Source organism: Grammomys surdaster, unplaced genomic scaffold (assembly GCF_004785775.1).
Source record: "Grammomys surdaster isolate TR1022 unplaced genomic scaffold, NIH_TR_1.0 126086, whole genome shotgun sequence".
Classification (NCBI taxonomy): domain Eukaryota; kingdom Metazoa; phylum Chordata; class Mammalia; order Rodentia; family Muridae; genus Grammomys; species Grammomys surdaster.
The window spans coordinates 3,435,294-3,446,127 of NW_021620894.1; the positions used below are offsets into that span (position 1 = coordinate 3,435,294).

The 10,834-nt window shown below is 48.8% G+C and overlaps 1 protein-coding gene across 1 annotated transcript in view; it reads left to right on the forward strand.

Annotated features, from left to right (window-relative positions):
• The first annotated feature begins 9,043 nt into the window (after positions 1 to 9,043).
• The window catches only part of Clmp (CXADR like membrane protein), a 109,398-nt gene continuing 107,607 nt past the window's right edge, over positions 9,044 to 10,834 (forward strand). The window contains exon 1 of the mRNA XM_028755827.1: positions 9,044 to 9,412. Coding sequence (XP_028611660.1) covers positions 9,388 to 9,412 — 25 coding nt within the window. The 5' untranslated portion in view covers positions 9,044 to 9,387. The remainder of the gene's footprint in view (positions 9,413 to 10,834) is intronic.

Here is a 10,834-nt window from a genome sequence, read left to right on the forward strand (position 1 = left end):
AAGAAAGAAAGAAAGAAAGAAAGAAAGAAAGAAAGAAAGAAAGAAAGAAAGAAAGGAAGAAAGAAATCAACTAGGTCGTGGTTCAATTACAGAATGAGGGTGGACATAGATCTGCTCACCCACAAGGTGGCCTTCACATTGGAGGAGATGCCACACAGAAGCCAGAGCAGGTCAAAAGGAGACCGTGGCGAAAACATGCACTTGGGAGTCAGAGGAAGGTTCTTAGTGTCTCCAGGCTGCCAGCTAGCTGTGTGGCCCTGGGACTGATGCTGCCTTCTCTGTGTTACTGTCCTTCAGTGGGAAATGAGGGCATTATAGGTCAGCTATCTCTGATATCCTGTCACCCTAAGAACCTGAGTCCCAGGGCTTGATCAGGATCAAGCTAGACGTCTCCTTTGACTGCCAACTCGAAGATGGAGAAAAATGAAAAGAAAGAATACTGCCATACTCTTTTAAAAGACGTTTTAAGAATAATTGTTTATTTTTGAGATCGGTTTCTCTTTGTAGCCCAGGCTAGCCTTGAATTCATGAGCCTCCTGGGTTGCTGGGATCACAGCATGTACATATGTTTAAGAATATTATTTTGTTGTTGTTAAGTTTCACACCCCACCTCCAAGGGCACTGCAGGGGGCAGGGGGACTGAAGAGATGACTGTTGTTTTGTTTGTTTGTTTGCTTGTTTGTTTTTTCAAGACAGCTCTGACTGTCTTATAACACATCCTGCAGACCAGGCTGGCCTCAGACTCAAAGATCCTCCTGCTTCTGTCTCCCAGATGCTGGCAGATTAAAGGTGAGCTCCACTGTAGCCCAGCTAAGAATATTCTTTTCTACCCCCTTTTCTAACTGTTTCTTAGGAGGTCAGTCTCTACTGGTTTGTAAGGAAGAAGCTATTGCCATCTTTTCTGAGAAGTGAAAGGACCCTCAACTAGTATGAGCTGCTTTCGGGGGCACAAACTGCTGCACTGAGTCAGAGGAAGAGAGAGGAGGGCTAAACTGAGAACCATGATGCCCAACGCTGGGGACCCTCCTTATAGGCTCTGACAATCTTCTCAACCAACAACCAAATGAGAAATGCTACTATGAAATCACGCAGGCAGGGAGCGGTTAAGGGCAAGGGTTAGATGCTTTTCTCACTGCTGTGATGAAATACCTGCCCCCGCCACTGAAGGAATCCTTTGCTTTGGCTCACAGATGGAGGGTAGAATCCATCATGCCGATGAAGACAAAGTGGAAGGAGCATGCGCATCAGCTTTCAGGGTGCGTCTTCCCTCTTCAGGTTAACTTTTTGGGAAAGGCCCTCACAAACAAACCCAGAGGCGTGTTTCCATAACGATTCCAATCCAGTCGGGTTGACAACGAAGACCATCAGGGGAAAGTTGGGCTATGGGGGAGGGGCGGCGAGGGGGCGCACTTCCGTTGTCATAGGAACTAAAAGGGGAAGGAGCCCCGACCACACTGCTCTTAGGGAAGAAAGAGGAAATGACAGCAAGGGCTCAGGGTGAATCAGCTCCTCTTGAGTCTCCCATGTCCCCCTCAAAGCCCCACCGGGTAGAGGGACTGAACCTTGGGAGCTGGTGCAGAGAACGGTTGAGATCTTCACGAGTAAATATCCTCCGAGAAACACCAGCCCCACTAGGTCTCCACCTCTTCAGGGGACCCCCACCTCTTCAGAGGACCCCCACCTCTTCAGGGGACCCCCACAGGTGGAAGCTTGGGACTTCCCCATTGAGTTGTGAGGATAGAATCCAGACATTCTTGCTTTTTCCTTGTTCTGACCCTTCAGGAAGAAAACAACCACTTTCTCTCTTAGACTGAGGAGAACACTTCATTACTTAGCCTCCTCCAGCACACTGGGCCCCTCAGGCACAGCCTCCATTAAAGTTATCCTGGCAAAACTCTGAAAGCCAGCTGGGGCCTCTTACTCTCCAGCCGTAAAAAGAAACACACCGAATAGCCAAGTCGAGAAGCATCCTTGTAGGACCGGAAAGAATATATAAAGATAACCCTGTTTGAGTAGAAAAGGGAAATGAGACAGAAATTGGCTCTGTTTATTGCACAGAATGGAATTCTATGAACTCCACTTCAGCTTTAGTTGGAACAAATATTTACCAAGTTCCGTACGTGTTAGACGCTGCAGCAGGCGCCTCCGCTGCAGTCATTTCTTCACCGGAGCCACACTAGGCAAAGGAGAGGAAGGTGCATGAATCTAGGGACCTATTCATAACTACCTAAACCCGCTGCCTCCAACCCAGGACCCTTCCCATCCCCTCAAACATCCTTATGACGTCATCTGTGAGAAGAGAACACAGATGGATTCAGGACCTCAAAGGCACTGAAAGATACATTGGTGCTGTGGGTGTCTCTCAGCTGGAGCGTATTAGTCCAGTGTATACAATGCTCTGGGGTTTGTCCTCAGTGCTGGGTGGGACATGCTCCATTAGTTTCCAGTGGGGTGGGAAAATATCAGTTCTTTATCTTTCCACCGTGTCCCTCTCCCGTTCCATTTGCAGACATTCTTTTATTTTACAACCATCCGACATTGTTCACCGGGTATGAACTTTACAAACATAGCTCTGTTTGCATGAACGGTGGATTTAGAAAGTATCACGCCTTCCCACAAGCCCCGTGGCATGGCAAGAGTCATCAATAGCGTGGCGCAACCTGTGGTCCCCCTTTCAAGGCCACGACTCTTGAAACCTGTATCAGTTCACACCTCTGTCTGTGTTTGTGGATGAGTCGGGTGATCCATTAGGCATCAGGATTTCTTCCAGGTAGCTTTATTAAAGGGACCAATGAGGATAACCTCAAATAATTTGTGTGAGGAATCTTCACCAACCCAGTAAGAATTAAGGACTGACAAAGCCCCTACTGTGGAATCCAGCTATCTCCTCCATAACAGTCTGAATGAAGGCATTGGACAAACTTTGCCTGGTTAGCACCGTGACGGACAGGCCAGCCATAAGTTGCACAGGTACGAGCTGGTTGATAGCAGACATCACAGTACACAGAGCTCTGTGTATATGGCATAACCTTGCTTGGTCTTGCATTCGAGTCTGCACACTTTATCCCACTGGGTGTGTTACGCTGTGGACCACAGAGAACTGGCAGTAGGGCCAGCAGGGGACCCACAAAAAGAAAGCTCCCCGAGTCAGACTGCTTCTTCCTGCACGACGTCCGGATGTACACGTAGGCACGCAGCTCAGTTCACCTTGTGGCTTCTGCCCATGGAAAAGAATTTACAGGCTTTCCTCTGAGAAAGCCTTGACATCCATGCACCAATTAAGCGCAGGGTCCTGCTGTGATCTCCACAGTGATCCCCACACTCCTGTTCCATGGCTTGCTTTGCAACATCTTCTCCCTTAACTCACACGAAGCTCTAGAGATCTGGGACAACTTTTCTTTGGTCACTGTTGATTTAACAACTTGCTGAGGGTTGTTGTTGTTGTTGTTGTTGTTGGGCTGGTTGGTTGTTGTCTCGTTTTTGCTAGGCATATGCTTTGCCAAGTTACATCCTTGACTCTCAATTACTGATTGGAAAAAAAAAATAGAAAGACGGATGACAGATGGACAGATAGAGGATGGTTATCTTCCTTCAATGTTATCGTCTCTCAAAGTAATTGAGCCATTTGTCTTTAGCCTGACAAGTTGACTTTCTTGATTCCCTCGGTGTGTCAGGCTCAACCCACAGTTCTGAGGTCTAAGAGGCTTGACTCTTTTCACTTTACATTGTGCCTTCATCATTTACTACTCATAGGAGTTTTATTCCCCAAACTCAGCCTCATCACTGTAAAGATATTGTGACGCCCATAGGTGGTTGCCATTGATCTTAGCACACAGAAAGCCTAGCAGAATGGCTGGTTCCTGTCATCCAGCACGTGGGAGGCAGAGAAAGGAAGACTGTCTTGAGTACCGACTTATAGAACACATGCTAAACCAACCAGGGCTCTGCAGCAAGACTCTGTCTCAAAACAAAACAAACTTGGCATGTAGAATACTGTATTAGGTTCCCCTACACTCATTTTTGATGTCTCTTCTGTCCACCCCACTCTCTCTCATGCACAGTAACTGTTAGACACTTTGCCCTGTCTAATCTTTTCATTTGTCTTCTATTTGTTTCTCTGTGCCCCTGCCATCAAGAATTAAATGACATACATTCTCACTAGCTCCTAGGTCACCCTTAAGGCATCATGCACCCACCCCTGACCTCCTGCAGGCCCCAGGAGTTTCCTGGAGGAAAGGTTTAGGATGGCACTCTCTGGAGACCCAGAGAGCTAGAATAAGAGTTCAGGACGTATGTCTCTGCTTTGTTTTGAGATAGGGTCCCACTCTATAGACTGCAACAGTTTTAAACTCACAATGGTCTCCCCTGATACAGAGATTGCAAACACATGTCAACGCAACCAGCTAAGCAACAAGTGTTTCCTACCTTCTTTCCTTACTTCTTCATCTTCTTCCTCCTAGTCCCCCTTCTCCTTCTCCTCTTCTTCCTCCTCCTTATTTTTCTTGGAGGGCAGGATCTCACGTAGCCCACACTAGCCTCAAAAGTGTTATGCAGCTGAGGATGACCTGGAACTTCTGATCCTCCAGTTTCTTCCTCCTGCAGCTGGGACTGCAGGTGTTCACCACCATGCCTGCTTAATGTGGAATGGTAGATTGAACTCTAGGCCTCTTACATGAGGTACATCTCCAGCTAATTCTTGAAACTGAATATTCTACAACATCTGGAGACATCTGGATTTGAAAGTACATATCTGTAATCTAAATACTTCAGACGTGGAGGCAAGAAGATCAGAAGTTTAAGGTCTTCCTGGTTATATATCAAGTTTAAGGCCAGCTTGAGCTACACAAAAGAAACCAAACCAAACCAGCCAACCGGACAAACAGAAAGCCGAAGTACTGAGGCAATGTTTAGTGGTCATAAGAAAGCTTGGAGTCAGAAGATGAGCAGCCATGAGGGAGATGCCAAGGCTCTCCATCGCTCACCGACCCTTGTAGTCATCAAGGTATTTTGTGTTAATGTGATTTCGACGCTGAACAAATCCCAGAAGCCTTTGCCCGGCGTTCAGTAGCTTTCTCGGTCTGACTTCAGTTCCATGTTTCCAGGGCTTTCTGCTTCAATCATTTCATCTTCCTTTTCAACCAGTGTCTCCTGAATGTGTCGACTCCATGTCTTACCCCACACAGGGCTCTTGCTCCGTCCTGTCTGTCCTCGAAGCTGGGACATTGCTCTCTAACTACTGTACTCCACAGTGTGCTTGGGATACTCAGAGTCTGTTCTTACCGGAAACTTAACTGTCTTCTGTTGTCGTTGAACTATTTCACATGCTGAAGTCTTCTCTCCGTTGGACTTGATGGCCCACTAAAGGTAAGAGTGTCACATACATCCTTGGATCTTCCCAAGGGACCCAGCATCAGCAGGCAGTGGAATGCTATTATAGGCCGTCTCCAGAAGCTCTGCTTTGGATTTAGGTCAGTGGCAAACCCTTCCTCAAGGAAGATTGCATCTGCTCCCTAGTGGCCCGAGGATGTTGGACTTGTGGAAAGTGAGTGTTTAATCTCAGCATGATCTAAGTACCTGGGTCAGTGGTTAACGACCTGGACCGAAGGAGTCTTGGTAACCTCAGCTTGGGTCATATGGATCTAGACATGCATGTGCTGCACTTACCCACGTCTGTCTTCAGGCACACATCCCTCCAGCCAGAGCAGCAATAGTAGAAAGGAAGCAGGGGAGTAGACGTGGTGCTTTACAAGCGAACAGAATCAAAATACAGCTTTCCTAAGGAGGCTATGAAGAGGGGAAACCGAGGAGAGGGCACCCAGAGGCTTTTGTATTGTCGTTACTACTTTTTGGTGTGTCTGAAAAGATGTCAAGCATTTTTTTAAAAGCTGTGGATCAGACATATCAAAAGAGCTATCTTTCCTTTAGCCGCTTTCCCACTCCCTCAGTCTTTGTAAAGAATTCATTTTTCAACATAGTTATGGATACGCCCTATTAGATAAGTGATTAAAACATGAAAAATTTACCTATACAGACCTTTATTCTACACACACCTTTATTCTCAGCACTCTGGAGGTAGATGCAGGAGGCTCTGTATGAACTTGAGGCCATCCCTGACCACATTGCAAGTTTCACGCAAAATAGTGCTATCCAGTCAGACTCTTTCTCAAATAACCCCTGCCCCCACACAAACACACACAAATACACACAAACATACACACACATGTACACACATATACACATACACTCACACATACATGCACATACATACAGAAACACGCCTACATATAACACACATATATACACACATATATACATACATACACACAGAGACACATATATACACACATACATACACCCATCAATATACACATATATACACTATCACACATATACACACAAATACACACACACATACACACACATACATATACGCACACATACACACATATGCACATACATGTATACACATACTCACATACATATATGCACACATATACACACACATACACATATATACATTCACACGCACATACAAACACACACCTATACACATTCACACACACATACATACATACACATATAGGATACATACACACACAAATGTACACACTCACACACACATACACACACATAGACACATATAGGATACATACGCACAAACATGCACACGAATACACATAGATGCATACACATACATATATGCATATAGGACACATACACACACAAACATACACACACATATACATATACATATACGACACATACACACACAAACATACACACACATACACACATATACGAACACATATAGGACACATACACAAACATACACATGAATACACACACAGATGCATACACTCACACATACATACATACATACATACACATATAACACAGGCATACACACACATGCACACATACACATTTATTCCAGAACCAAAGAAACCTTTTAAATATTTCATAATATAAATGTAGTGTTTTAAATGCTGGGCTTTTGGAAGGAGGTTTTAACATTTTCTGAACTGGGGCAGGATATTTTACCCTCCTAAGAGACAGTTTCATTTTCTCTAAAACAGAATAACAATGCCCATGCGTGAAGTCTGGGTTGAATTTTCAGGACAGAATGTGGGGAAGGAAAAGAATGTTGGGGAGGGGAAGGGTTGCAGCTAATATCCCAAAAAACGACTCAGGCTTTTGACAACATTTCGGAGTAATGTAAGAGTTGTGCAATCTCTCCTGGATTCTGCCTTTCTCGCCTGTGAAATGGGGCTGACTTTCAGTACAACTGGGAAGGCCTAAGGGGCTAAGGGAGCCAGAAAGGAGATGGAGGGGGGCAGCCTGCCAGCCTCCGAGGGAACTGATAACTGCTTGTATGAATAATGATTAGGCTCTGGCCCCAGCCCCCAGTCTAGGTGGCGGGACCAAAGGTGAGCGGCCGCAGCCCCAGCCAATGCTCCAGGGACATCCATAGGCTGGGACTACAAAGGACTGATCTTTTCTGCAGTGCAAGGAAAGGTGCCAGGAAGAGATCTGAGCCCTTGAGACCTGTGCAGCGGCCCCTGCTCTGCTCTGGTCCTTTCTCACTGGAGGTTAAGCACCAAGGGTGACTCCAGGCTCTCCTCTGTGGAGCCCACCAGTCTCCTGCCCTCTGCCCACCTCCAATGCAGTGTTCCTGGGGCAGAAAAGGGGAATTTACTCAATCTCACGCAGCCTCATTGAGAAGAGGGAGAGAGAGACAGTGGCCCTCTGCCCCAATCTGTCTTCTGTTCTGGACTAAGGCATAAGTAGAAGCTGAGTTCTTATCTAAGTGACTCCCAATCAGGAAGTGATCCTGCCCATCACCCATCATTCCTTTTCAGGAAAAAAAGTTTCTCTCTGGCCGACCCAGTTGTTAGGCTCTTTCTTCTCCCAACCTGAGATTCCTGGGGAGAAGGGGGGATTCCAGCTTATTGGGATTGTTTTAATAGTCTGATTGATGGCCAGGTTAGGAATTCAAGTGTCTAGCATTTCTTTATCCATGCAAGGCTGGTTACACTTAGCTCAGGCTGTCATGGAAGTCACTACATAACCCAGGGTGGATGTGAACTCCTGACCATCCTCCTGCCTCAGCCACCCAAGTGTTGGGATGTATGTGTGCATCACCACGATGATTCTTAATGTATCACCCTTCCCTTGAACCCTGGATACCCACTTCTTTAAGAGAGTGGCTGGCTCAGTCCTGTACGGATTTAACAGCAGTTGACTATGAATAGCAAATGCAAAGGGTCCAAACAGGGAAGCCCGAAGAACTGTTTTAATGAGCCACTACTGCACAAACCCACTCTTTATATGGTGCCCCTAGTGACTTCATCCAGACCTAACCAGACCTGGAAGGAACCAGGAGAGGAGAAACAAGAAACTGGGGGAAACAAGAAGGGGGAGGGAGAAAGGAGGAGACAAGAGGAGAAGCAAGAACGTGAACCAGATCTGGTGTAGTGGTGCGCTCAGCGCCAGGTAGATATTTGTGAGTTCGAGGCCAGCCTAGCCTACATAGACTTCCAGGCCAACAAAGAGCTACACAGTGCGACCCTGTCTACCTCCATCCCACCCCACCCCCGCCATCCCCCCTCCCCGCAGAAAGGAGAGAGAGAGAGAGAGAGAGAGAGAGAGAGAGAGAGAGAGAGAGAGAGAGAGAGAGAGAGAGAGAGAGAGAGAGAGAGAGAGAGAGAGAAACACCATGGAGCATTGGAGCATTGTGAAGGAGAAAAATATACAAATACAAAAGAGCAGAGAGATTAGAGAAATCAAGGAGAAAAAAAGACAGAATTGAAAAGGCCGCATCCACCGGCTCTTGGCCGAAGTGCTGCGGATTCTCTCCTGCACCGCATCAGTTGGCACCGAGCGCCCCCTCGATCACCCTGGGCCGCGGCCCTCCCTCCCGGGTGGGAGGTGAAGCAGCCCCAGCAGCTAACCCCAAACGCAGAGAGGGAGGGCGGGAGCGAAGAGAAGGGAGGGCGAGGGGAGGGATGGAGGGAGGGGCTGCGGTAGGAGGCAGCCGTGTGGTTCCAGCTCATTTTTTTTCCTCTTTCTCCAGTCGGTTTTCTTTCCAAACAGGGAAAAGTGTTCCACGAAGCGGTAGCTCCTTGCCGCCTCGCCTTCTCCTCCCTAATCCTGGGCCCGGCCCCCGTCCCGGCGCGAGCTGGTGGAGCCAGGGTTAGAAGCCCTCGGTGCCCCCGGAGCGCAGCGCGCAGGGGACCCGGGCGCGGGGCCAGCGCCCGCACATGGCTGCAGCCCCCCGCGCGCACCCCAAGGCGCCGCGCCCTGATCACAGAAGGTCCGTCGGCTGGGCTCGGTCGCCCTGCAGCCAGGCTGCGCTGAGCCGGGAAGTGCCCGTGTCCGGGGATCGGGATGTTCCTCTTCTTCCTCTGGCTAGGTGAGTGCCTTGGGGAGGGCGGGAGTTTGGATGGCCCTGGGGAAACGCCACCCCAGCGTTTGGGTGGAGACCCGCCCTCAGCACCGTGGTCCCCGCAGTCTCGGAGTGCGGCAACCACTCGGTCCCTGCCTCCGCGCCACCGAGGGGCGCATCTGGCAGCGGAGGACCGCCCAGTCGGCCATCGAAATGTCTCACACATCTGGGCCCTCCAGCCAGCTACGGGGTGGGGGCGTTTCCTGGTGGAGTTTGGCGGAGAACCGTTTGGTGTGGAGGGTACTTTTCAGCGCGTGGTTTGGTTTCAGGAGTACCAGGGGAAAGTGGAGAGCTGGGGAGGAAAGGTTCATCCAGGGTTTTCTGTGCCAGGTTTTGAGGGTGGGGGGAGCTTTTTGTTTCAAACAGGCGCCTCTGAGCGCTCAGATTAGAAACAGATGTGTTGAAGGGGAAGAGGGAGGGAGAGGGAGGAGAGAAGGAAGGAGAAAAGGGTAGAGAAGGAAACAGGGCAGGGTGTAAGGAGCACCAAAGAGCCAGGTGACCGCAGAAGATGCAGACTGAACGCGACACCGGGAAGGAGAGAAAGAAAGAGCCAGAGAAGCAGAGAGAACGGAGGACAGGGATATAAGGACGAGCCTGGGCAAAGGGAGCCTGGAGTCCTTGAAACCAATGCAGCAAAGAAGGCAACAGAGGGAAAGAGTATACATACACTGCCCCTCCTGAACCTGGCTCCAGGGCAGAAAAAGCCCTTCTGGATGGTCCTCATTTAGGACCAGGCAGGTCTCCTGAGGTGGGTGGTGCCCTAAGACACAGGCTGGCATTCCTGGGTTGGACCTGGCAGCTTTGCGGGCCAAGGCACAGAAGGAGTGCGTGGAAAGAGCTAGAGGAGGTTTTTGAACCTGTGAGGGACCAGGCCCGGAAGACAGCAAGATAACTGAACAAAGTCAAAGTGCGTGTCAAGAAGCAAGGCTCTTGTCCACCTGGAGTCAAAACCCAAAGTTAGCGGGCATTCAGAGTAGGGTAGGTGTGGTGGCCCCCCCGAGGGTGGTAGAGAACTAACCAGCAGATCCTAACTGACAGACCAGGTGACTCTGGGAAGCTTCCTATATAGGGCTTTGTTTGCTTAGCTACCCCCCCCCAAAAAAAAAAAAATGAGACCGTTTTTTTAGGGAGTTTCAGGGCCTGAGAGCCAGTATCTCCATGAGTTGGTTGGAGGCTGGAGCCCAGAAAAACCAGCAGAGGTGAAGGAGAACTGAAAAAGCTGCTTGGTACAGTGACTACGGCTTGCAGACAGTCCCTGAAAACTTACACAGTGGTTGGCGTGTCCGTGTCCGTGTCCGTGTCCATGTGCCGCCCCCAGGCTGGTAACCACTAAGGCAGAGAGAGAGAGAGAGAGAGAGAGAGAGAGAGAGAGAGAGAGAGAGAGAGAGA